The sequence below is a fragment of the Somniosus microcephalus genome, chromosome 14 (assembly GCF_052327205.1).
Source record: "Somniosus microcephalus isolate GS21.2 chromosome 14, FLI_Smic_1.0, whole genome shotgun sequence".
Classification (NCBI taxonomy): Eukaryota; Metazoa; Chordata; class Chondrichthyes; order Squaliformes; family Somniosidae; genus Somniosus; species Somniosus microcephalus.
Genome location: NC_141000.1, coordinates 33,947,045 through 33,974,866, shown reverse-complemented (window position 1 = coordinate 33,974,866; position 27,822 = coordinate 33,947,045). Strand labels below are relative to the sequence as shown.

General features: G+C 45.8%; 1 protein-coding gene across 3 annotated transcripts in view; it reads right to left on the bottom strand.

The window, feature by feature from the left end:
• rubcnl (rubicon like autophagy enhancer) overlaps nucleotides 1-27,822 on the bottom strand; it is a 117,266-nt gene that overhangs the window by 65,219 nt on the left and 24,225 nt on the right. For 2 of the 3 annotated variants that reach the window (XM_086006480.1, XM_086006481.1), the window contains exons 1-2: nucleotides 23,862-23,910; nucleotides 3,657-3,692 (exon numbers count right to left, since the gene is read on the bottom strand). In XM_086006480.1, coding sequence (XP_085862606.1) covers nucleotides 3,657-3,662 — 6 coding nt within the window. In that variant the 5' untranslated portion in view covers nucleotides 3,663-3,692; nucleotides 23,862-23,910. Of the gene's footprint in view, nucleotides 1-3,656; nucleotides 3,693-23,861; nucleotides 23,944-27,822 lie in introns of those variants that run through there. The other variant, XM_086006482.1, reaches the window with a different exon arrangement.

Here is a 27,822-nt window from a genome sequence, read left to right as displayed (position 1 = left end):
ATAAAATTCTTACAGGGCTTGACAGGGTAGATGCAGGGAGGATGTTTCCCCTGGCTGGGGGTTCTAGAACCAGGGGTCACAGTCTCAGAATAAGGGGTCGGCCATTTAGGACTGAGATGAGGAGAAATGTCTTCACTCAGAGGGTGGTGAATCTTTGGAATTCACTACCCCAGAGGGCTGTGGAGGCTCAGTTGTTGAGCATATTCAAAACAGAGACCGATAGATTTTTGGATTTTAAGGGAATCAAGGCATATGGGGATAGTGTAGGAAAGTTGAATTGAGGTCGAAGATCAGCCATGATCTTATTGAATGGTGGAGCAGGCTCGAGGGACTGAATGGCCTACTCCTGCTCCTATTTCTTATGTTCTTAGACCATTCTGCCCAACTAGTCTGTACTGGTGTTTATGCTCCACATGAGCCTTCTCCCACCCTACTTCATCTCACCCTATCAACATATCCTTCTATTTCTTTCTCCCTCATGTTTATCTAGCTTCCCCTTAAAGACATCTATGCTATTCACCTTAACTACACCCACAATTTGGTGTCATCCATCAAATTTTGAAATTGTACTTCCGATTCTCAAATACAAATTGTTTATGTAAATGGTGAACACAGTGGTCCCAGCACCGATTCCTGCAGAACACCACTTCCCACCATTTGCCAACCTGAGTAAATACCTTTAATTCCTGCTCTCTGTTTTCTGTTTTGTAGCCAGCTAGCTATTCATTCTGCTACTTGACCCCTGACTATACATGCTCTGAGTTTAGTCATGAATCTACTATGTGGCACCTTATCAAAGGCCTTTTGAAAATCCAAGTATATTACATCTACTACATTACCCATACTCACCAATAACTTGCTCACCGATGTTCAGTTTGGGTTCCGCCAGGACCACTCGGCTCCAGACCTCATTACAGCCTTGGTTCAAACAACGAGCTGAATTCCAGAGGTGAGGTGAGAGTGACTGCCCTTGACATCAAGGCAGCATTTGACCGAGTCTGGCATCAAGGAGCCCTAGTAAAACTGAAGTCAATGGGAATCAGGGGGAAAACTCTCCACTGGCTAGAGTCATACCTAGCACAAAGGAAGGTGGTTGTGAGTGCTGAAGGTCAATTTTCTCACCACCAGGACATCACTACAGGACTTGCTCATGGCAACATCCTAGGCCCAACCATCTTCAGCTGCTTCATCAATGACCTTCCCTTCTTCATTATAAGGTCAGAAGAGGGACAGTTTGCTGATAATTGCACAATGTTCAGTTCCATTCACAACTTCTCAGTCAATGAAGTAGTCCATGCCCGCATGCAGCAAGACCTGGCCAACATCCAGGCTTGGGCTGATAAGTAGTAAGTAACATTTGTGCCACTCAAGTGCCAGGCAATGACCATCTCTAACAAGAGAGTGTCTAACCACCTTCCCTTGACATTCAATGGTATTACCATCACCGAGTCCCCCACAATCAACATCCTAGGTGTCACCACTGACCAGAAATTCACCTGGACCAGCCACATAAATGCCGTGGCTACTAAAGCAGGTCAGAGGCTGGGTATTCTGTGGCGAGTGTCTCACCTCCTGACTCCCCAAAGCCTTTCCATCATCTTCAAGGCACAAGTAAGGAGTATGATGGAATACTCTCCACTTGCCTGGATGGGTGCAGCTGCAACAACACTCAAGAAGCTCAACGCCATCCAAGGCAAAGCATTCTGCTTGATTGGCAGCCCATCCACCACCTTAAACATCCACTCTCTCCTCCACCGGTGTACTGTGGCTGTAGTGTATACTTTCTACAGAATGCTCTGCAGCAACTTGCCAAGGCTTCCTCAGCAGCGTCTCCCAAACCCATAACCTCCACCACCTAGAAGGACAAGGGCAGCAGGGGCATGGGAACACCACCACCTCCAAGTTCCCCTCCAAGTCTCACACCATCCTGACTTGGAGATATATCGCCGTTCCTTCATCGTCGCTGGGTCAAAATCCAGGAACTCCCTCCATAACAACACTGTGGGAGTACCTTCACCACACGGACTGCAGCGACCTTCTCAGTGGAACCAGGGATGGGCAATAAATGCCAGCCTTGCCAGCAACGCCCACATCCCAAGAATGAATTTTTAAAATGTGCTGAATTAAAGGGTTTGATGATGAAAGAAAAAGACAACATGAAAATGAGAAGTAATTCAAAAGGGTAGTTGAACCGGAGCCCGGCACAAAGCAGGCAACTGATGTGAAAAACGCGGTGCGTCACGCACGATAAATCACCCGCTAAGTGAGAGGTCCTGCTGGTGGCATGAGGCTCCAGAAAGTTCTGCCCTGTATTCCCAAACATAGCTCTGATCAATAATGAGACGGTGCGACATCCAAATATTTTGCCAGGTGACGAGGCCACTTGCAGGTGAACTACACATTGACCTTGTGCCTTTGACTGTAGCCTGGCTTCAGTGTGCAAGCTGGCCTGTCATTAATTCCATAGAAACTTAGAAGATAGGAGCAGGAGTAGGCCATTCGGCCCCTCGAGCCTGTTCCGCCATTTAATGAGAATATGGCTGATCATCCAAATTCAGTACCCTGTCCCTGCTTTCTCCCCATATCCCTTGATCCCTTTAGCCTTAAGAAATATATCCAACTCCTTCTTGAATATATTTAATGAATTGGCCTCAACTGCCTTGTGTGGTAGAGAATTCCACAGGTTCACCACTCTCTGGGTGAAGAAATTCCTCCTCATCTCAGTCCTAAATGGCTTACCCCTTATCCTTAGACTGTGACCCCTGGTTCTGGACTCCCCCGCCATCAGGAACATCCTTCCTGCATCTAGTCTGTCTAGTCCTGTTAGAATTTTATAAGTTTCAATGAGATCCCCTCTCATTCTTCTAAACTCTAGCGAATATAAGCCTAATCGACCCAATCTCTCCTCATACGTCATTCCTGCCATCCCAGGTATCAGCCTGGTGAATCTTCGCTGCACTCCCTCCATGGCAAGAACATCCTTCCTCAGATAAGGCGACCAAAACTGCACACAATACTCAAGGTGTGGTCTCACCAAGCCCTGTACAACTGCAGCAAGACACCCTTGCTCCTGTACTCGAATCCTCTCGCTATGAAGGACACCAGCCCCAGTCTTTGTTTTTGGAATGTGGAACTGGTGTATAGATAGACTGTGCAGTTGCTTTCTCTTTTCATTTCCGCCCACTGCCACCCAAATCATGGAATTGTGCCACTGCCATGCTCTTTGTCTAAATTGTTCTAATTGCCACGCCAAAGCCGCTGAAGAGTGGGCTGTTCGGAGGCGCACAGAAGCTGACCAGAGTGGCCTTTCCTCAATTTTTTGCCTTAACACAAACAGGTGGACACCTCTGTTAACATAATGGATAGGGGAATGTCATAGAAATGCTGAATATGAGGGATACTTTTGCAAGGCTCTGCCCCAAAGACTTCCAAAGTTACCCAATATAATTTTTTATAAGCACACCAATTTGGTTTTGTCTTCACTGAATTCATCACAAAAGAATTATTCAACGTGTAATTAACATTTAAGTAAACCTAATATTGTAGAACAAACTAAATTGGTCTGCATGGGATCACTTTCATTCCTCTAAATATTGCACTGTTCCAAGGCAAATTATATTGTTATGCTTAATATAGTAGTGGTTTTAAATCATTACCTTCATTGATACTCAGGGTGGCTTCATACGTATGTTCTGTGGAAATAGAAATGATCCATTTTTAGAAATTTGGTTGTGCAACTGAACGATTGGTGAAGTTGAAATGGTCCTAAATGTGTATCAAAGTCAGACATTGTCACCATTAACCAGGACAATTAGAAACAATAGGGGGTCATTATCTTAACCTCAGGGCTCCTAACAAAAATTCAAACAGTGGTGGGATGGTTGAATGCTCCTTCCCGTTAAGCTTTGCATGAAGCTAGTTTCAGAGGAAGGAGGTGCAGTAGCAGGTTTGATTAGCAGCTCATCTGGCCAGCCCCCAGACAGGGGAGAGGTTAGAAAAGTAACCCCCAATTTTTCTGAAGGACAGAAAGTAGGTGAAAAAGTGTGAGCAGTCAGGGTTTGCTAAAGAGGGCAGCTGGAGAAACAATTAGAAGACCTCTAGTACCAGCTGTGGCTCAATGATAGCACTCTTGCTGTGAGTCAGAAAAGTTCAAGCCTCACTGCAAAGACTGCGGCCTGGAAATTGGCCTCAAGCGGTGGCACAAAACGGAAGCTATCGGATCAGCCAACTGTTATACACAGTGCCTGATATTCAGTTCCATTGACTGCAACGGTGGCCAATCCGATACCGCCCAGTTTGCGCCACCACCCGAGACCAATTTCTAGGCCTGAACATATAACCTAGGCTGATATTTAACTGCAGTACTGAGGGAATGCTGCACTGTCAGAGGTGCCGTCTTTGCATGAGACGTTAAACCGAAGGCCCCGTCTGCCCTCTCAGGTGGACATAAAAGATCTCATGGCGCTATTTGAAGAAGAGCAGGGAAATCGCCCTATGTCCTGGCTAACATTTATCCCTCAACACAGCAGTACTAAAATAGATTATCTGGTTAGTTATATCAGTGTTGTTTGTGGGACCTTGCTGTGCGCAAATTAGCTGTCATGGTTTCCTACATTACTATAGTGACTACACTTAAAATATACTTCATTGACTGTATAGTGCTTTGGGAAGTCCTGAAGATGTGAAAGGCGCTATGTAAGTGCAAGTTCTTTCTTTCTCTTGTTTGAGTCAAATAAGATGACCTGCTGATGTGGGTGGGTGGGTTGGGTATGTTCTTTATTGTCCATCATTATGTGAACTTAAACTGTACTGAATGAACTATGTGAATTTGATCATAACTGTCGTTCTGCATGGGATGCTAGCCTTTATATCTAGAGGACTAGAATACAAGGGGGAGAAGTTATGCTGCAGCTATGCAAAACCCTGGTTAAACCACACCTGGAGTACTGTGAGCAGTAGGTTTACCAGAATGGTACCCGGATTCAAGGGTTAAGTTATGAGTAGAGATTACACAAATTAGGGTTATATTCCCTAGAATTTAGAAGGTTAAGTGGTGATCTGATTGAAGTTTTCAAGATATTAAGGGAAACAGATAGGGTTGATAGAGAGAAACTATTTCCGCTTGTTGGGGATTCTAGGACTAGGGGGCATAGTCTAAAAATTAGAGCCAGACCAATCAGGAGTGAAATTAGGAAACACTTCTACGCACAAAGGGTGGTAGAAGTTTGGAATTCTCTTCCGCAAACGGCAATTGATGCTAGATCAATTGTTAATTTTAAATCGGAGAGTGATAGCTTTTTGTTAACGAAAGGTATTAAGGGATATGGGCCAAAGGCAGGTATATGGAGTTAGGTCACAGATCAGCCACGATTTCATTGAATGGCGGAACAGACTCGAGGGGTTGAATGGCCTACTCCTGTTCCTATGTTCCTATGTATGTTCACCTTAATGTGAAATATTGCAGCTTAATGATTCATATCAAGTCTCACCTCACCTAATGGTAACTCAGTCCTTCTTTGGAGAGATTGAAGCAGCATTTGTATGAAAGACAAAATGATCCAATCCAGATCACAAGCAGGGTACTATTGTGTCAGTTGTGGCTCAGTTGGTAGCACACTCGCCTCTGAGTCAGAGGTTGTGGATTTAAGTCCCACTCCAGGGACTTGAGCAAAAAATCTAGGCTGACACTCCAGTGCAGTGCTGAGGGAGTGCTGCACTGTCAGAGGTGCCATCTTTCGGTAGCCAATTTTGCGCATAGCAAGGTCCCATTGTGAGACCTTGCTGTGCGCAAAATTGGCTGCCGTATTTCCCACATTACTACAGTGACTTCACTTCAAATAGTACTTCATTGGCTGTAAAACGCTTTTGAGATATCCGGTGGTCGTGAAAGGCGCTATATAAATGCAAGTCTTTCTTATTGTTCTGTTGCTGGGTTATGCGATGAGCATTCTTATAAATGCTGAGGTACAGAGGAATCTGAGGGTCCTTGTACATGAATCACAAAAGGTTTGCATGCAGGTACAGCAAGTAATTGGAAAGGCAATTGGAGTGTTGGTCTTTATTGCAAAGGAAATGGAGTATAAAAGTAGGGAAGCCCTGTTACAACTGTACAGGGCGTTGGTGATACCACACCTGGAGTAATGCGTACAGTTTTGGTCTCCTTATTTAAGGGAAGGATACACTTGCATTGGAGACAGTTCAGAGAAGGTTCACGAGGTTGATTCCGGAGAAAGGTTCAGCAGGTTGGGCCTATACTCATTGGAGTTTAGAAGACTGAGAGGGGATCTTATTGAAACATATAGGGGGCTAAATTCGGTTGATTTGCGCCTCCCGTTAGTGCCCTAAGAGGGCGCAAATCAACTAGTGCCTGGGCACGGCGCTGCTAACGCCTCCCGCGAAATTCAGCAGGAGGTTAGCGGTGGTGCTAACCATTAGCGCCGCGTGGCGCTGCGCTGCCAGCGATGATGTCATCGCCATGCGCAGCGCCCCGCTTGCACCCCGGCTGTAACATTGGGTGGCGCCCCCCCGACTTACCGCCAGACGCTATGTCCGCCGGGGTGAGGGGGGCCTACCTGCGGCCGGGGCGGCACTAGTTAAAGGAAAAGTGGCGGGTGGCCATTTTTGTTGCTGGCTGCCTGTCAGCACCTGCACCTGTTGCTGTCCCCGGCCCCCATGAAGTCCCCCCGCGGGGTGATGGCTGCTCTCCGTGAGCCCGGCACTCCCGATCCCTGGTGGCCCAGCTGGGTGCCTGGACGTGCTGCGCCAGGTCCCTCCCCTTTAATAAGGGGAGGAAGGCCTGCAGTACTGCGGCACATAGCGCCGCGATATTGGCTCGCAGCGCCCCAAGAGGGATGCGGGGCGCTTCCAGTAGCGTCCCTCCTCCCTCTCAGGGCACTACCTGGGAAAATCGGCCGCGGGGGTGCTAACTTTTTCGGGGCGCTAACCCGGTGAAGGTAGCGCCCCCACCCAATTTTTACCCCATAAGATTCTGAAGCGGCTTGACAGGGTAGATGCAGAGAGGATGTTTCCCCTCGTGGGGGAATCCAGAACTAGGGGGCATAATTTCAGAATAAGGTCCTCGGCATAAAGTTAGTGCTGGGCAAGGGCTTCGACAGCCAATACTAGCATGCTGGGGAGGCCCAAGAACTCCTAGCAGGGCCTGTTGGTGGGGCGGGAATGGAGGGGGGGCACTGCTGCTCCTCCTCATCCACAAGGCGCCTCCTGCTGTGGTTTGGCTGTTGGGTTCCGCACTGTGTGGGATTCCCCCGTCTTTACATTAAAATCACATCACAGTACCGATGACATCATCAGTGCCGCAACTTTTAAATATAAAGTAGGCACCCGCCTGCCTGTAGCAGGAGGCTCGGTCAACATTAAAGTCAGCGACGATGATATGGTGCCGGGCAGGTATGGAGCAACTTTAAGCTGGTAAATCAACTTGGCCTAATCTTAACCCTCTCCCACCCACCATTCTCTGTGGGAGACAGGGAGTTAAATTCCAGGCCACAGTGGTTGATTTTATGGCTAAGTTTAGAATTTTTGCTTTCAGAATTAATTTATGTAAATCATTACGGTGAAAGTTTGCATATTTGAAAATGACAGCAACCAAACAGCAATCTTTGTAAAATTTATACAAAATTGTTAGAAATGGTATCAGCGCTGACCAGAATGAACAAATGTGAATATTTACTCGTCAATCTTCAGTCACATTGCACAAGTAGGGTCAAGTATCAATTGTCAGGTGACGTGTGTTTAGAGGCCGGGGGAATAATTGGACCAGACATGCCGCTATAATTCAGTCCCCCACATATAGCACGTTTCACAACCTCAGGTGCTTGACAGCCAATGAAGTACTCTTGAAGTGTAGTCACTGTTGTAATGTGTTTCACAAGAGCATTATCAGAGAAAATTTGATATGATGCGTAGTTTAAATATATATCTTTAAAGCTACACCAAATATACTTGACTCTTCAGGAGCCTGTACTGTGGATAAAGAACATAAGAAATAGGAGCAGGAGTAGGCCATTCGGCCCCTCGAGCCAGCTCCACCATTCCATAAGATCATGGCTGATCTGATCTTGGCCTCAACTCCACTTTTTTGCCTGTTCCCATAACCCTTCACTCCCCATGTAGTTCAAAAATCGATCGCTCTCAGCCTTGAATATATTCAATGACTCCGCCTCCACAGCTCTCTGGGGTAGAGAATTCCAAAGATTCACGTCCCCCTGAGAGAAGAAATTCCTCCTCATCTCAGTCTTAAATGGGCGACCCCTTATCCTGAAATTATGCCCCCTGCTCTTCTTCGAAATAGTGCATTGGGATCTTTTACATGTTTGCACATTTGCTAAAAATAGCAGAGTGAAGAAATTCTGCTTCCTCCCTGGCCCTGGTTCTATATAAAGTACCATTTGAGCAAAGTGAATTACAAAAGTGTGATCCACACAAGAGTTTAGGTAATGCAGCATGCATGTGTGAAGCTTAAGTAACTTCGAAACCTCCTGACAGTGAGTTGGGATGACAACTTCAATTATAAATCTGTCCAACGTTCTGATGTTATTTTTTATCATTGTGCTGGGGTCTGGACTGGAAGTCCTGAGTTTCACATGAGGGTTTTCTATTATCTGATTTAAGATAAGCATGCAGTGTGTCATAGGGACAAAGGATGTTATCAGTTTTATGACTGGCTGCATCATATGACAGTATCTATAATAGTCCCACAATTTTTAATTCATTCTCAGAATGCGGGCATTACTGGCAAGGCCGACACTTATTGCCCATCCCTAGTTGCTCTGATGGGTGGTGATACAGCAAGCTCCCACAAACAGCAATGTTTATAATGACCAGATAATCTGTATTTAGTGATGTTGGTTGAGGGATAAATCATGGCAAGACACCAGGGAGAACTACCCTGCTCTTCTTCGAAATAGTTCATTGGGATCTTTAACGTCCACCAGAAAGACAGCCTCAGTTTAACATCTCATCTGAAAGACAGCACCTCCGATTATTAGCCCAGAGCAATGTTCCCTCTAAGCTGCGTGCTGGCACAACTCTCTGCCAGACCCGTACAGCCCGGGGCCGGCTTTTTTAATGTTAAATTTTGCGCAACTGTCAATGGGCCACGCAGCCCTTTAAAGGGGCCACGCACCCAAAAAAAAATAAGGGGGAACATTGGCCCAGAGCCACCAGATTACTAGTCCAGTAACATAACCACTACACTATGGTACCTGTTACTAAGGTTACAGTTAACAGTCTGGGCAGAGTCATTGCATATTGTACAATAAATTACACCACCCTCTGCAAACACGAATCCTGCAGTACAGAAACCTGCGAAAAACAAAAACTCAATTTGACGAAAGAATCGGAGGGGAATTTAATTTTTTGCTGGCACACTGAAGGATTCAGGATGGGGTGTCTGCTCCTCCTCCCTGCAGTCCCTACTTCTCTCTTTTCTAGTAAGCAGCCTTGCTCACTGACTTACATTGGCCCTGGTCCAGCAACGCCTCGATTTTAAAATTCTCATCCTGGTTTTGAAATCACTCCATGGCCTTCCCCTCCCTGTAGCTCGGTGTCAAATTTAGTTTGATAACACTTCTGCGACGTGCCTTGGGACATTTTACTACGCTAAAGGTGCTATATAAATGCAAGTTGTTGTTGTTGTATGAGATGGAATTGCTTTATTTACCATTCTGTAAAGCCTTGGGTTTTGGCATGTTCTTGTTTGTCCCTGAGATAAATCAATGTTGACACCATCTATAAATTAACTTTCATTTGCAGATCAGTTAATATGATTAAGACACTCACTTAGCTTTCTACAAAGCTCTGCCCTCAGGTCACGATTGCATCTACTTCTCACACTACAGATAGACACACACTTTCCCTACATTGGAACATCAGAACAGGATTCAGCCCCCGAGCCTGTTCCGCCATTCTAATAGCTGATACCTCAACTCCATTTACCTGCTTTTGCTCCATATGCCTTGATACCCTTACCCACCAAAAATCTATCTAGTGCAACAGTGATTACACTTCAAAAGTATCTCATTGACTGAAAAGCGGTTTGGGATTTCCTGAGGTTGTGAAATTTGCTATATAAATGCAAGTTGTTTCCTTCCTTCCTTCTTACCTGCCCCAATTCTCAGTTAACGAACATGCCTCAGAAGCACATTAAAGCCTGTTCCCAGTACTGGACAACTCTCTCTTTCTTAGCTGATTTTTTTGTGCCCATCAGGCCGAGTAATGCAGAGCTGTTGAATGTTATATTTTTCTAGTTCTGTGCCCAGTGTTACTATCGAGCGTCAAGTATGGCACAGGCATTATGTGGAATGAAGCTCCTTTTTATACCCAACTGTACCAGTGTCCATTTTTCCATTTCCCAGACTGGCCACCTTTACAGCTTCAAATGCAAAGGTCAATTTGTGCTGGATTATGGGTAAATTTGTGTTGTTAGCCAGTAGCCATAGGAATAGCCTAATATCTAATACCCAATTTCACCATGGACTCTTAAAGCCAAGACAATCATCTCAGTCTAGACATGATTTGAATCCAGGCACCTAAGGTGAAAGAACAGCAACCGGTACCACTCAGTCCCCCAACAACTGCTTATCCTCATACTTAGCTGTTGAGTTCTCTGCCTAGCAACAATCAGGCCTCTATCCATCCATTAAACAATGTAAGTTTTCTTTCAAAAGACTGCCACTAATTGTACAGTCACTTGAAAGAAAGCTTGCACTGAGGTTAATTAAGTCTGTTATAAATTATTCACTTCCAGGTATTCAAAAAAGTAATGGTGAATTCCCCTTTAAATAGATCTGAAGGGCCTCAGTGTGCTGGAGTACATCAAGACCACTTCTGGATCAAAGCAGCAGTTAAAGGCTCTCTTAACTAAAGGATCCTAGAAAGAAAGGCGTACAAACAGCATTCCTAACAAGAATGGAGCATGACTCATAGAAATTGGACAGCAGTCTTGCTGCAAGGTGCAGCAATGTGGTTCCCTACTCATGGAGGCCTGACGCTATCAGTGGAATAACTAGTACAGCAGGAAGGGGGAGGGGACAACTGCCTGAAAAGCCGGAGAACTGGAATAAGGCAAAATAAGAACAGAAGAAATAGGAGCAGGAGTAGGCCATTCAGCCCTTCGAGCCTGCTCCACCATTCAATGAGATCATTGTTGTGTATGTACCTTTAAGAGAAGAACTGATTCTATACTGCAGTACCGGCAGTGACCACCCCTGTATATAAAGCCATAGCAGGCTTCTGTATTTCAGTCTTAAGTTACCCTCTCTGTTCAGTAAATACCTGTTTTATTGTTCTCCTGCAGTCCGTGTATTATTAAGGCGCGGACACTACAGTGGCGACGAACAGGTTCGAACTCACCTGCAGTACTGCATCACCTCACGGGGATCTTTCCCTGAGAAGAAGTTTCTTGGAGGTCGAGGTCAGAGCAACGGGCGTCGACCGCGGGCAACCGCCCAAGGATCCCTCGGAGTTCGGAGAGTTGCAGGAGAGGCTGTGGAGAGCTGGGCTTGGCTCCCCAGTCAAGGTGTTCCAGCGGGTCGTGCTGGTAGCAGGTAATGCGCTGACCCTTCCGGACTGCGGCGTGCTCGGGCTCGATCGAGTGGCTCTGCAAAGGGGCCGTGCAGCGTCGTCGGGAGGAAAAGAGAGAGAGAGAGGGTGGAGGGCACAGGGCGCGGTTGGTGCTCAAGAACCGGGCAGCGTAGCGAAAATAAAACAAGGGGAAGGAAAAGTGAGACGCGCCGAAGCCGCGGGTCGCCGCCATTACCCTGCAGAACACTAGGAGCAGCTTTGCAGCAAGGGGAAGAAGGAAAAGCGCGGGAGGCGCCATTTTATTCCATTGGGGAAGAAGGAAAAGCGCGGGAGGCGCCATTTTAATCCATTGGTGAAGAAGAAAAAGCGCGGGAGGCGCCATTTTAAATCACCCAAGATGCCAAAAAGTGGCAGTATCACTGCTTTCGACAACGAGGTAGAAGACTGGACCACGTATGTGGAAAGAATTGAAGTGTACTGCAAGGCAAATGAGGTGGCCGATGGAAAGAAGGCGTCGGTATTATTAAATTTGATGGGCGCGAGAACGTACGGCCTATTGCGGAATTTAATGACCCCAGCTAAACCAATGGAGAAAAATTTTGAAGAGATTGTTAATATCTTACAGGAACACCTAAACCCTACACCGCTGCTGATAGCAGAAAGATTCAAGTTCCATAAAAGAAACCAGCACAAAGATGAGAGCAATGCTGACTATCTTACGGAACTACGCAAGTTATCGAAGCACTGCCAGTTCGAAGCAGGACTGGCAGACACCTTACAGGATAAGTTTGTCTGCAGGCTCCAGAGTGAAGGAACCCAGAAACGACTACTTTTGGAAAAGGACCTGATGCTAGAACAGGCTTTCAGCGTGGCAGTATCCTACGAAGCAGCAGCACGGGGAGCTGCGGAAATACAACAGAAACCACAAGAATACAGCACTAACGAAATGGCGTATGGAGCCGAAAAGTGCTATCGCTGCAGCAGAACAACCCATGATCAGAAGGACTGCTGGTTTAAGGACAAAGTATGCAGGCAATGTGGGAAAATGGGACACATAGCAAGAGTCTGCAGGTCGAGAAAGAAATTCAACACTACAAGAACTACGAAGGAAAAGTACAAGAAAGTAAAGAAATTAACAGACAGTAGTTCAGAAGATCAGGTGAGTGATAAGGACTCCGGGAGCAGGAGGCTAAGTTGTCTAAAGTTACACAACGTGATCGCAAAGGAGGATCACCGAACCATTTGGGTCACCCTCATGATAGCAGGGTCCCCAGTAAAGTTGGAATTGGACACAGGATCAGCCCTAACTGTCATGAATTGACGAGACTATGAGCGGCTATTCTCACACATACCCTTGAAGGACACGTCCATTGTATTGAAGACATACACGGGGCAAAAAGTCTACCCCAGAGGAAAAAAAAGGGTGCCAGTTGAATACAACGGCAAGGAAACACAGAAACTGTATCTATATATACTACAAGATGGAGGACCACCATTATTGGGACGTGAATGGATCCGAAAAATACAATTGGATTGGCATTCCATTCAGGCGCTAACTGTGACTGATAAAAAGGATGATGACGTCACACCTGGACGACTGTCAAAAATTCTAACTGACGCGAAAGATGTGTTCCAACAAGGACTTGGGACTCTAAAAGGAGTAACGGCAACAATAAAAATCGAAGATAACGCAAACCCAAAATTTTTTAAGGCCAGACCGGTACCTTACGCGATCCGCCCAGCCATTGAAGCAGAGCTGGAGAGTCTGGAGCATTCGGGTGTGCTGTCCAAGGTGGACTGGAGCGAGTGGGCCACACCCATCATTCCTGTAATGAAGAAATCATTGAGCAGCACGCCTGGGGAGCCGAAGAAGGTTCGCATCTGTGGGGACTTCAAGGTAACTGTGAACCCAGTCCTGCACATAGTACAATATCCACTTCCACGGATAGAAGATATTTTTGCCTCACTATCTGGAGGGAAATGCTTTACAAAGATTGATCTGGCCCAAGCGTATCTACAAATGGAGGTGGAAGAAGCATCTAGGAAATACCTCACGATAAACACTCACAAAGGCCTTTACCAGTACAATCGACTGGTATTCGGGGTAACATCAGCCCCGGCTATTTGGCAGAGGGCGATGGAACAAGTCCTGCAAGGGATCCCGGGGACCCAGTGTTATTTGGACGACATCCTGGTTACGGGCGAAAACGACAGCGAACACCTTGCCAACCTGGAGCAGGTGCTCACTAGATTACAGGAATATGGGCTATGAGCCAACCGCCCCAAATGCGAGTTCTTCAGGAGACAAATCTCGTATTGTGGCCACATGATTGATGAGGAAGGGTTGCATAAGTCGCCGGACAAGGTTGAGGCTGTAGTCAAGGCTCCAGCACCGGAAAATGTGTCGCAACTGAGGTCGTTCCTCGGGTTGGTGAACTACTATCATAAGTTCTTGCCGAATTTATCTACAATTCTGCACCCACTGAACGCTCTGCTGCAAACTGGAGTAACATGGAAATGGAGTGATGAGTGTAAGCGTGCCTTTCAGAAATGTAAATGCCTAATCACTTCAAAAGAAGTATTGGCCCACTACAATCCAACACTACCGATTCAGTTAGCATGTGATGCGTCTCCCTACGGCATCGGAGCGGTGCTGTCATACAAATTCCTTGACGGTTCAGAGAGGCCAATAGCCTTTGCGTCGCGCTCGTTAACCTCAGCCGAGCGTAACTACGCCCAGATTGACAGGGAGGCCCTCAGCCTGGTTTGGGGGGTGAAGAAGTTCAATCACTATCTGCACGGGCAGAAATTCACCCTACTGACTGATCATCAGCCCCTGGTCTCCATTTTTAACCCGAAGAAGGGCGTTCCGGTGATGACGGCGCAATGGCTGCAAAGATGGTCACTTTTTCTAGGGGCATATCAGTACGACAAAGAGTACCAGGGTACGAAACAGCATGGAAACGCTGATGGGCTATAAGAACATAAGAACATAAGAAATAGGAGCAGGAGTAGGCCAATCGGCCCCTCGAGCCTGCTCCGCCATTCAATAAGATCATGGCTGATCTGATCCTAACCGCCAATCTACTATCACAGAACCATCTCCTGAATCTAACAGAATTAGACACACGAAATAGGAGAAGGATCAGGCTACACGGCCCCTGGGCCCGCTCCGCTACCCACAGGGCCATGTCCGATCTGAACCTAGACTCATGTCCTAGTTCCTGCCCGCTCCCCGTAACCCTTAATTCCCTTTACTTCTAGGAAACTGTCTATTTCTGTTTTAAATTTATGTAATGATGTAGCTTCTACAGCTTTTTGGGGCAGCATATTCCATGGACCTACCACCCTCTGAGTGAAGTAGTTCCTCCTCATCTCAGTTTTGAAAGAGCAGCCCCTTATTCTAAGACTATGCCCCCTAGTTCTAGTTTCACCCATCATCGGGAGCATCCTCCCCGCATCCACCCGATCCAACCCCTTCACAATCTTATATGTTTCAATAAGATCGCCTCTCATTCTTCTGAACTCCAATGAGTAGAGTCCCAATCTACTCAACCTCCCCTCATATGTCCATCCCCTCATCCCCGGGATTAACCGAGTGAACCTTCTTTGTACTGACTCGAGAGCAAGTATGTCTTTCCTTAAGTATGGACACCAAAACTGTATGCAGTATTCCAGATGCGGTCTCACCAATACCTTGTACAAATGAAGCAATACCTCACTATTTTTATATTCTATCCCCCTAGCAATGAAAGCCAACATTCCATTGGCCTTCTTAATCACTTGCTGCACCTGCATACTAACCTTTTGAGTTTCGTGCACCAGGACCCCCAGATCCCTTTGTACTTCAGTACTTTCCAGTTTCTTGCCATTAAGATAATAACTTGCTCTACGATTTTTCCTGCCAAAGTGCATAACCTCACACTTTCCAGTATTGTATTCCATCTGCCAAATCTCTGCCCACTTACTTAGCCTGTCTATGTCCCCTTGCGTTTTTTTTATGTCCTCCTCACTCACTACTTTGCCTCCCATCTTAGTATCATCTGCAAACTTTGATATGTTACACTCGGTCCCCTCCTCCAAATCGTTAATATAGATTGTAAAGAGTTGGGGACCCAGCACTGACCCCTGCGGAACACCACTAGTTACTGGTTGCCAGTCTGAGAATGAACCATTTATCCCAACTCTCTGCCTTCTGTTAGATAGCCAATCCTCTATCCATGCCAGAATATTACCCCCAATCCCGTGATTTTTTATCTTAAGCAATAATCTTTTGTGTGGCACCTTGTCAAATGCCTTTTGGAAGTCTAAATACACTACGTCCACTGGTTCCCCTTTATCCACCCTATATGTTACTTCCTCAAAGAACTCCAGCAAATTTGTCAAACATGACTTCCTCTTCATAAAACCATGCTGACTTTGCCCTATTAAATTATGATTATCCAAATGTCCTGTTACTGTCTCCTTAATAATGGACTCCAAAATTTTACCTACCACAGATGTTAGGCTAACCGGTCTATATTTTCCAGCCTTCTGTCTACTGCCCTTTTTAAATAAGGGTGTTACATTAGCAGTTTTCCAGTCTGCCAGGACCTTTGCTGAGTCCAGGGAGTTTTGGAAAATTATTACCAATGCATCCACAATCCAAACCGCCACTTCCCTCAAGACCCTAGGATGTAAGCCATCAGGTCCAGGTGATTTATCCGCCTTGAGTCCCATTATTTTACCGAGTACCACTTCCTTAGTGATTTTGATCGTGTTTAGCTCCCCCCCCCCCCCTTTAGCCCCCTGTTTGTCCAGTGTTGGGATATTCTTAGTGTCCTCTACTGTAAAGACTGATACAAAATATTCATTCAGTGTTTTTGCCATCTCCATATTTCCCACCATTAATTTCCCGGTCTCATCCTCTAAGGGACCAACATTTACTTTAGCCACCCTTTTTCTTTTTATATAACTATAAAAACTCTTACTATCTGTTTTTATATTTTTTGCTAATTTACTTTCATAATCTATCTTCCCTTTCTTAATCAATCTTTTTGTTATTTTTTGCTGTCTTTTAAAGCTGTCGCGCCTACCGTTGCCTACGGTAGAGGAAGCACCTGCAGTGGACCCTGTTGAGATATTCCATGCGACCATAGTCGAATGTCTACCTGTTACAAACTCAAGTATAGAGAAGGAAACCCGAAATGACCCGACACTCTCTCGGGTCTATGATTTGACGGTGAAGGGATGGCCAGCACATGGCGACTCGCTGTTGCCAGCATTCTCGCCAAGGAGAGAACAGCTGTCAGTGTGCCGGGGGACCTTGATGTGTGGATCCCGAGTGGTAATTCCACCCAAGTTGAGAGATAGAGTGCTCAATGAGCTTCATGAGGGTCATCTGGGAGGGGTAAAAATGAAGAGCCTAGCCAGGGCATTTGTGTGGTGGCCGGGAATCGATAAAGAAATCGAGGATATGACCAAGAGATGCACAGGATGCCAGAAGGTCCAAAACGCTCCACCACAGGCCCCGCTACATCCATGGGAGTGGCCCTCATCTCCATGGCAATGGGTACACATTGATTTTGCTGGTTCATTTATGGACTCAATGTTCCTAATCGCTGTGGACGCCCATTCGAAATGGCCAGAGGTCATCAAAATGTCCTCCACCACCACGGAGAAAACTATTGCAGTCCTACAGACCATCTTTGCCAGGAATGGGTTGCCAGAACAGATTTGCTCTGACAATGGGCCACAGTTTGTGTCCGAGGATTTCCGGAGGTTTCTGAGGAATAATGGGGTGAAACATTACACATCTGCCCCATATCATCCAGCCACAAATGGATTGGCTGAGAGGTTTGTTCAGACCTTTAAAAAGGCAATAAAGGCAATGTATAACGACGACATGCCACTACAACACAAGGTGGATAATTTCTTGTTTGCTTACCGAAATGCGACACATGCAGTCACCAACCAAGCTCCAGCCATAATGTTCTTCAACCGAAGGCTAAGATGTCGCCTGGATTTGCTCAAACCAAACATAAGATGAGATGTTGAGGATAAGCAATTCCAGCACGTAAATGAGAAGCCAACCAGGAGCTTCAAGATAGGGCAACCAGTCTTGGCCTGCGACTACCGAACAGGAAAATGGCAGCCAGGAACAATATGCACACAGCACAGACCACTAATGTACACAGTGGACATTGGAGAGAGCATCGTGAGACGCCATGCTGACCAGATTCTAGAGTCACAGGAACAAGCCAAACCCATACCACGAGCAGGTGCACCTGGTAATCAACCCGAAGTACAGATTGCGTCTACCTCAGAAGCAGTAGTATTGGAAGCTGACGAACCAACCAATGACAATGAGCCAGAATCAATTCTGCCGCAAGAACAGGATACTCGAGAAAGGCGCTATCCAGTCAGGATCATTATTTCAGTTGATGTATATAGTACAGAGAAAATTGTAATTGTGATTAGTTATTATTTAGTTGTTAAATGAATGTTATGTACTGTTTATCTAAAAGGGGAGGAATTGTTGTGTATGTACCTTTAAGAGAAGAACTGATTCTATACTGCAGTACCGGCAGTGACCACCCCTGTATATAAAGCCATAGCAGGCTTCTGTATTTCAGTCTTAAGTTACCCATAAATACCTGTTTTATTGTTCTCCTGCAGTCCGTGTATTATTAAGGCGCGGACACTACAATCATGGCTGATCTTCTGCCTCAATTCCATTCATCGGCCTTATCGCCATATCCCTTGATGCCCTTACTAGTCAGAAATCTATCGACTTCTTTTTTGAATATACCGAATGATTGAGCCTCCACAGCCCTCTGGGGTAGAGAATTCCAAAGATTCACCACCCTCTGTGTGAAGAAATTTCTTCTCATCTCAGTCCTGAATGGCCTACCCTTTGTCCTGAGGCTGTGGCCCCTGATTCTAGGCTCCCCAGCCAAGGGAAACATTCTCCCAGCATCCACCTTACCAAGCCCTGTAATAATTTTGTATGCTTCAATGAGATCCCCTCTCATTCTTCTGAATTCAAGAGAATACAGGCCTAGTTTACTCAATCTCTTCTCATACGACAATCCCGCCATCCCAGGAATCAATCTTGTGAACCTTTGTTGCACTCCCTCTATGGCAAGTATATCCTTCCTTAGGTAAGGAGACCAAAATTGTACACAGTACTCCAGGTGTGGTCTCACCAAGGCCCTATATAATTGGAGTAAGACTTCTTTACTCCTGTACTCAAATCCTTTTGTAATGAAGGCCAGCATACCATTTGCCTTCCTAATGGAAATATGAATAAGTAAAAAAAAGTAAAAGTGATGGAACAGAAAGCTGAACAACTGAGGAGGAGAGAGGGGTAGGGTAGTCTGGAATGGAGAGAAGGGTCAGTAGGGCACTGCTATAATGAAAAGGTGCTTAACAAACCTGTAGGGGGAAAAATTCGATTGGTTAGCGCCTCCTGTTAGTGCTTCCAGGATCTCCCGCACCCGCAGATCATGATGTCAGTCGAGCATGCAAGCCCCAGTAGCGCCCCGGACCGGAAATTGAGTTGCGCCCCCTGCCTTAGCGCCTGCTGCTAGGAACGAAAGGTAGAGGGGAATGTTTTCAAGTCGAGGGAGCGCTATTTAAAGGCGGGTGCTTCCTGCTTTTTCTTGTCATCAAAATTTTTGGTACAAGCAGGTTGAGAGGGAGAGAGACATCTGGAGAGATTTAACGCTGTCCTAAGGAGTTTGGTCCTCAGCACCACTTTTGAGGTTCCTAAGCGCAGAGAACTTTCCCTGAGCCTACCCATTAGTGGTTCCAACATAGTTGCTTTTGAGGACTCTCCAGGCTGAGATTCAAGGCTGCAATGAGCAGGGTGTGGATGGCCAGCAAGGTGGCGCCTCCCCTTTAAGAACTGGACGGCGCCAGTCTGTCTGGCTTCCATGATAACTGACATCACCAAAGGGAGAGTATAGCCAGAAACACAGCAAGGGAAAACACTTCAGGATAACAAAGAAGAACTGAACTAGAACAGAACTTGTAGCATTGCTGTAAAAAGACAGACGTGCATTTATATAGCGCCTTTCCCGACCACCGGACGTCCCAAAGTGCTTTAACAGCCAATGAAGTACTTTTGAAGTGTAGTCACTGTTGTAATGTAGGAAATGCGGCAACCAATTTGTGCACAGCAAGCTCCCACAAACAGCAATGAGTTAATGACCAGATAATCTGTTTTTGTTATTTGATTGAGGGATAAATATTGGCCAGGACACTGGGGATAACACCGCTGCTCTTCTTTGAAATAGTGTCATGGGATCTTTTACACCCAGCCGAGAGAGCAGACGGGACCTCGGTTTAACGTTTCATCTGAAAGACGACACCTCCGACAGTGCAGCACTCCCTCAGGACTGCACTGGAGTGTCAGCCTAGATTTTACCCATAGAAAGCAATCAAACTTCACTCCGTTCAATTAAAAAATCTTTCTTTTCAAATTAAAAGAAAAAGAAATTGGGAAATATATCAGAAAATGGGTAGTATGGAAAAAATAGAAGCTCACAACGGGTAAGAAAATCTTAAATGTACTGAAGCCTGCAGCAAGTGTTGAAGAAGCTCTAAGGAGCCAGTAATGTTATCTTGATGGCGAGCTTGCCTCGTTATACAATGCTGTATTTATACTGCAGTTATCGGTCTCGGACCAGAACCTGCTGAGTGTGAAGTTCAGTTGGCAGATCAGAGTAATACTCCTAGCTGCATCTCGCACTGAACTTAGCGTGCAGGAGCTCTGCTCAAGCATGCTTGGATGCCGGTATAGAGCTTGACTCCTCAGGCCACTCTCAGAAGCTGCTGCTCTAGAGCAAGGGGTAACAACCAGGGGTCCAGGGGTCCACGAGACGATTTCAGGGGGTCCAATGGGACAAATCAACTGGTGGACCCTCACTCATCTCAATATACAGGGAAGACTACCAATGTTTATGACATTAACAGCAGCAGTTTCCCCTGTGTATTGAGACAAGTGGAATAGTCCCAGGCTCTGCGATATAAAGACTGTGCATGCGTAGTCAATTCTTAGGCTGCGATTTTGCTGGCCTCAGCAGGTCTATGGTGGGCAATGTCGGTGGCGGGTCCCGACCCCACTGTTGGCTCCATCCCACTCTGTGAAATGAATTTCTCTTGATGGGGCTTATTAAGCCCGGCCAGCGCATTTTCCGGCCAATTAGAGGAAGCGGGTCTGGTGAAGTCATTTGATGACATGTCATCAGCCGGTTTCCTTAAAGGGACCATGCACAAATTTATTTTGACATTTGTGCTGTCAGTGTTCTACAGCATTGAGGTGCTGCAAACACTGACAAGCACTGCACAAAGGCACAGAGCTGCATCCAGGCTCTCCCATGACTCCCTCCATACGCTTATGGAGGGAGTCACAGCGCGCAGGGAGGTCCTCTTCCCCCCTCCATATGCTTATGGAGGGAGTCAGAGCACGCAGCGAGGTCCGCTTCCCTTCCCATGGGCGGAAGAGACCTCCCCAGGAGATCAACACAGCCTGGTTGCACATTGCACAGGAGGGCACAAGCAGGGATGTGGTCAAGAGGACCTGGGTGCAGTGCTGCAAACGTTTCAATGATCTCAGTAGATCACGAAACTTTAGTACAAAGGCACACTCAATCTCATCCTGCTGTGCCTCTCATCGTACCCCCATCACTCTGCCTTCCCTACCCTACTCCTGCACATCCTTACTCACACCTTGCACCGCCACCCATCCCTCTCTATCTATATTATCACATCCCAATCTCACTAACCACCCCTCACACTCACCCTCATCCTAGTGCAATCATATAAACTAACAACACACAAGGGTAGGCACTTGGGTGTTTTATGCAATGTTCATGTAAAGTTTCGGTTAATGTGGTGTCAAACATTGAAACCTTTATTTTTGACACTTTGCATTCTTGGACAGATTTGTGTGCACCTTTGCAAGTGGCTTAGTGAGTTTCAGTGAATGGTGAGACATAACGGTACCCCCCACAATGGTCATGAGTGTGAAAGGAATGGCTTGGGCATTGTAGGGATGCTTTATGGTGTTGGTGTGGGGTGGTGCCAACCTGGCGCATCAAGTGTCAGCCAGGGTGTACAACGTCAAGTGAGGTAAATCTGGCCATGGTGAGGCCATCCCTGGCCTCCCGGGCAGCAATGTGCTCGGGTGCTGATGCCCTCTATCCTGTGCAGCATCAGTTGATTGCGAAGAAGGTTGGTGTTGTTGTTGGTGCTGCTGGTGTACCTGGTGCTGCTGGTGTTGGGGCTGATCGTGGTCAGATTCTGAGGACCAAGATGAAAGAGTATAAATGGTACCCATGCTGATGGAATAGATGACAGGTGAAATTGAGATGACAGAAGCGATCTGTCAATGGTGAGAGAGGTTGTTCCAATGAGGTGACACTGGATAGAGAGTTTGCTCCAAACACTTGCAACCTGCATAAAGCTCAATCTGTCTTCCAAATGCAGTAAGCAACAGCTTCTGAGCTTGGAAAGTAAACAGTTATGAAGTGGGAGCTTTTATAGCACATTTCAAGCTGTCACGTAATGAGATGATTCCATGGCCATTCAACTCCCGCCCAGCTTAACAGACGTGATCCCCGAGCAGTGAGCGCCCCATGGGTGAGCATATAAAATCAAAAGGTGAGCTCAAATGTATTCTTAATGATCTCTAAACAAGATCATAGTTACCCGAATTGGGTCACCCGCCGCGGTGTGTTGGGTCTGCTGACAGACCCAATATCGGGGAAAGGTTCACAGCGGGGTCCCGACGCGCTGGGGAAAAAAACTTTCCCACCTGATCCACCACCTACTGACCCCTCGGAAAATCTCAGCCTTACTGTTGGACACCATTTTTAAGCTCCTTAGTCAAGTCACTTTGTGTGTCACTGACATTTCCAGTCTCTGAGCCTGTGGCAAGGCTGTAATAATTGCTTTCCCCCGGAGCCACCCTGTGTCAGTTGGAGGCCACTTGTACTTTTCCTCATTAAACTGGTGTTTGAGACGGGGCGCCGTCAATAGAGAGAGTGCGCGCATCATTTGGCCTTGGAGGGTGGGAGGGAGAAAGAAAGAGACTTTCCAGTCTCTGGGCCTGCACAAAACGAGCCTGGAGTGAGCACTGTGCTTGTTGCTCCTGGTTCATTTCCTGTTAAGCAATGATTTGATGGGGTGGATCAGGACTTGGGCAGCAAATGGGCACATAATGTAAACTTAGGATAAAAACAGAAAATGCTGGAAATGCTCAGCAGGTCGGGCAGCATCTGTGGAGAGAGAAACAGAGTTAACGTTTCAGGTCGATGACCTTTCATCAGACTTGAAACGTTAGCTCTATTTCTCTCTCCACAGATGCTGCCGGACCTGCTGAGCATTTCCAGCATTTTCTGCTTTTATTTCAGATTTCCAGCATCCGCAGTATTTTGCTTATGCAAATTTAGGACTTAATAAATTATTCTTTATGTAAGGTGAAATATTACAGAAAAAATACTTGTGTTTTGTTACGGGGGTCCGCAGAATTGTTATGACACGGGAGGGGGCCTCAGAAGCAAAAAGGTTGAGAGCCCCTGCTGTAGAGAATTGCAAAGTTTGCTATGTGCTGTGGGCGGCAATTCCTGATCTGACGATGGTGTGGCAGCTTCAAGTAGGGGTGAGAGGAGAAATGGGCAGCTGTGCCAATTTTAAGCTGGAAATAAGGAAAAGTGGGCACTAAGTCTGAATCATGAACAGTTGTCGTGTATGCATGCATTCCAAACCCACCCAGTCCTACTTCGTTCTTTACCATTTCCAGGTCAGGTGGTGACTGCCACAACAGTTGTTTGTCTAGCTTTGAATCATGCCTTGTAAACAGGGTTGGATTATGAGTGGGTGGGATGTGCAGTTACTGTTCCTTCAGCCTGTCCACAATCAAAACACCAACATTGGCAGGGGAGCAGGACTCCGAGTGCCTTAAAGGGGTGGGGGAGGGCTATTTTCTTTTTTGCAAGATGTGTTTGCCAAGCCTTTTAATCATTTGTTCATAGACACATGATGCAAAGATGTAAACAGCATCATTGCATCACCTTGTGCACTGTCATTGAGTTGGAAATGATCCCGGCCTTTTCTCCCTCCCAAATCAAACTTTGTTGTGAAGGCACTCGCCACTTAAATAAAGAAATGCTGGTTTTAATTTAGCTGTTAATTATTGGAAGAATCACGAGATGGGCTGGTAATCACATGAGGTATATCAATCCATCAAACTCTTTGGACTTTCTGATCATGTGCTGAGGGAGTCCAACTGCTGTTGCTGAATGAAGATCACATTCCATTTCCATACTCACTCAGGATCCTGCGTATCTTCACCATTCTGGTCCGCTACTTCCACACACGAGCAGATCACGGTACCTCATGGTGGCGTGATGCCTGGAAGGAAAAGATAGAGCAGCTGCATTGATTCAGCAAAACAGTCAGATTAGATAACGTCAACTAAATCCAAAGGAGATGTGTTCAGAATTGTCAGAAGTACACATCGCAGCAGGTGCGTAAATAACCTGCCTTGGTACGTTTTGCCACGGGCATCGCATCAGTGAAGTATTTTATCTTTTGTACCACAAGGCTGTAATGTTTGGAAAACAGGCTGAACCTAAATGTTATTTATGGGCCACACCTAGGCAGGTGAATTCCTGTGTGTCATGTCTCAAGCTCATTATCCTCAAGGATTTAATAGATCTGCTACTGAAATCTAAATATAGTAAAAGAGGGAAAGAAAGTACTTGGCGTGACTGAAAGCCTTTTAATTACAAACATACATACGAACAATGACAGACAGATATAGACCCTCTGGTCCATCCAGCTTTTCCCACACAACTGCAATGCCTTGTGTAGCACAATATATAGACTCCCCCACCCCACTGGAAACCATGTAAGGTCGGTCATTCATGTCAAGGCACTAATCATCAGCAGGTGGAACAGAGAAACATTCGCGTGCAAATGATGTAGGATTTGTGTAAGCAACAACAAGGTGGGTGGGACTGATCGCAGAAGATGCACCAACACGTCGACGGAGGTGGTCAACTTTAAACGGGATTAGTTCAGGGAGGATCGGGGATACCGTCTTGCTTCATAAAAGCCTGCAAGCGACTATCTCAGAATCACTTGGTGACTGGGAAAGGCAGTGTGTGCAAACAATGGAAAAGGAGTCAAAGCTTACGGGGTTGTTGTGGGGGGTTGTGGGGGGTGCGCCTTGTGCCTTGGTGCCTGGCCATGATCCTGTCTTAGTTGGATTATCTTTATATACTTTATCTTAGTTGGGGGACGAACTCTGGGATTGGCATACAGCTTCAAACAAAGCAAATGTGATAAAGGCAGCACAAGACAGAGATTGAGAGAGAGCTGCTTTTTTTGTGACAGAAGGTAATACTAAGATTAAAACATTATTAACTGTGCAATTGCAGGATCTTGGGTGTGTATGGACCGCCAAACACAAAATTACATCATCTAACTCCTCATCTAACATCATATGAGCTATAAAACCAATGGACAACAGCCCGTCCGATAGTCAAATAACCAGAGTGATGCTGGGGAGTCAACTTTTTCCCATTTACTTCATTAACTCTTGCCTACGAGTCAGAAGGTTGTAGGTTCAACTCCCACTCCCAAGACTTGAGTAAAACATCCAGGCTTATATTCCAGTGCAGTACTGAGGGAGTGCTGCAGTGCTGGAGATGCCATCTCCCAGATGAGATGTTCAACCAAGTCTGTTCTCTCAGGTGGACATAAAAATCACATAGCCCTATTTTGAAGAGGTCTCCCCAGTGACCTGGCTAATATTTATCCCTCAACCAACATCACTAAAGCAGATTATATGACCATTATCATATTGCTGTCTGTGGGAGCTTGCTGTGTGCAAATTGGCTGCTGTGTTTCCTACATTACAACCGTGACTACACTTCAAAAATACTTCATTGGCTTTAAAGCGCTTTGGGTCATCCTGAGGTCATGAAAGGTGCTATATAAATGCAAGTCTTTCTTCTTTTTAACTCTAGAAGTGGATAGCAGAACATTCCTACTTTCAGTATTTCAGTCCCAAAGATTGACAAGCATAAAATCAAATATAGGAATATAAGCAGCACCTTGTTCAGTGGGAGGGAGGGGAGAAGAGCGCGGTAATAGAAAGCTCTGAGAGGAATCTGTTGCATTATCAGTGAGGAACCTTTCCTCTCAATTCTGGTTTTATTTCCTTCAACCAACTCAAAGATAAGTATGGTTATTTTGAGTGAAAAGGGAATCGAACAAAACTGTATGCAATTTGTAATACTGTACTTTGATGATGAACTAAGGCTTCTTTTATAATGGTACCTAGTGAGCTCCCAGGCTGCTACTTTCCATCATAGGTCTTTCGCAGCCACAGCCAGAGTAAACTTGCCAGGATTCAGCTGAGGCTGGCAGACCAGAAGCCACCAGCCTTGGTGAATCCCAGCAAGCCTACCCTTGGGTGGCAGGCGCTGCGAGCGGCCCGTGTGTCAGGGTCCGAGCGACAAACACAAGCAGATTGCTGTGGTAAGAACATAAGAACATAAGAAATAAGAGCAGGAGTAGGCCATACGGCCCCTCGAGCCTGCTCCGCCATTCAATAAGATCATGGCTGATCATTGACCTCAACTCCACTTTCCCACCCAATCTCCATATCCCTTGATTTCCCCTAGAGTCCAAAACTCTATCTATCTCAGCCTTGAATATACTCAAAGACTCAGCATTCACAGCCCTCTGGGGCAGAGAATTCCAAAGATTCACAACCCTCTGAGTGAAGAAATTCCTCCTCATCTCGGTCTTAAATGGCCTACATCTTATCCTTAGACTATGCCCCTTAGTTCTAGACTCTCCAGCCAGGGGAAACAACCTCTCAGCATCTACCCTTTCAACCTTCTTCAGAATCATGTGTGTTTCAATGAGATCACCTCTCATTCTTCTAAACTCCAGAGAGCACAGGCCCATTCTACACAATCTCTCATCATAGGACAGCCCTCTCATCCCAGGGATCAATCTAATGAACCTTTGTTGCACCGCCTCCAAGGCAAGTATATCCTTCCTTAGATAAGGAGACCAAAACTGTGCACAGTACTCCAGGTGTGGTCTCACCAAGGCCCTGTACAATTGTAGCAAGACTTCCTTACTCTTATACTCCAACCCCCTTGCAAGAAAGGCCAACATGCCATTTGCCTTCCTAATTGCTTGCTGTATCTGCATGCTAAATTTCTGTGTTTCCTCTACTAGGACACCCAAATCTCTCTGAACACCAACATTTAATAGTTTCTCACCATTTAAAAAATATTCTGTTTTTCTATTCTCCCAACCAAAGTGAATAACCTCACAGTTCCCTACATTATACTCCATCTGCCACCTTACTGCCCACTCACTTAGTCTATCTATATCCCTTTGCAGACTCTTTGTGTTCGCCTCACAGCTTACTGTCCCACCTAGCTTTGTATTGTCAGCAAACTTGGATACATTACACTTGGTCCCTTCATCTAAGTCATTAATATAGATTGTAAATAGCTGAGGCCCCAGCACTGATCCTTGCGGCACCCAACTAGTTATAGCCTGCCAACCTGAAAAAGACCCATTTATCCCTACTCTCTGTTTTCTGTACGTTAACCAATCCTTTATCCATGCTACTATATTACCCCCAACCCCATGAGTCCTTATCTTGTATAATAACCTTTTATGTGGCACCTTATCGAATGCCTTTTGAAAATCCAAATATACTACATCCACTGGTTCCCCTTTATCTACCCTGCTAGCTACATCCTCAAAAAACTCTAATAAATTTGTCAAACATGATTTCCCTTTCATAAAACCATGTTGACTCTGCCTAATCATGTTATGATTTTCTAAGCGCCTTACCACTTCCTTAACAATGGATTCCAGCATTTTTCCGACGATTGATGTCAGGCTAACTGGCCTGTAGCTCCCTGTTTTCTCTCTCCCTCCTTTCTTGAAAAGCAGTGTTACATTTGCTACCTTCCAATCCGCTTGGACCGTTCTAGAATCTAGGGAATTTTAGAAGATCAAAACCAATGCATCTACTATCTCTGCAGCCACCTCTTTTAGAACACTAGGATGTAGGCCATCAGGTCCAGGGGATTTATCGGCTTTTAAGCCCATTCGTTTCTCTAGTACTTTTTCACTACTTATATTAATTACATTAAGTTCCTCACCCTCATTAGACCCTTGGTTCCCACTATTTTTGGTTTGTTTTTTGTGTCTTCTTCTGTGAAGACAGATACAAAATATTTGTTTAAC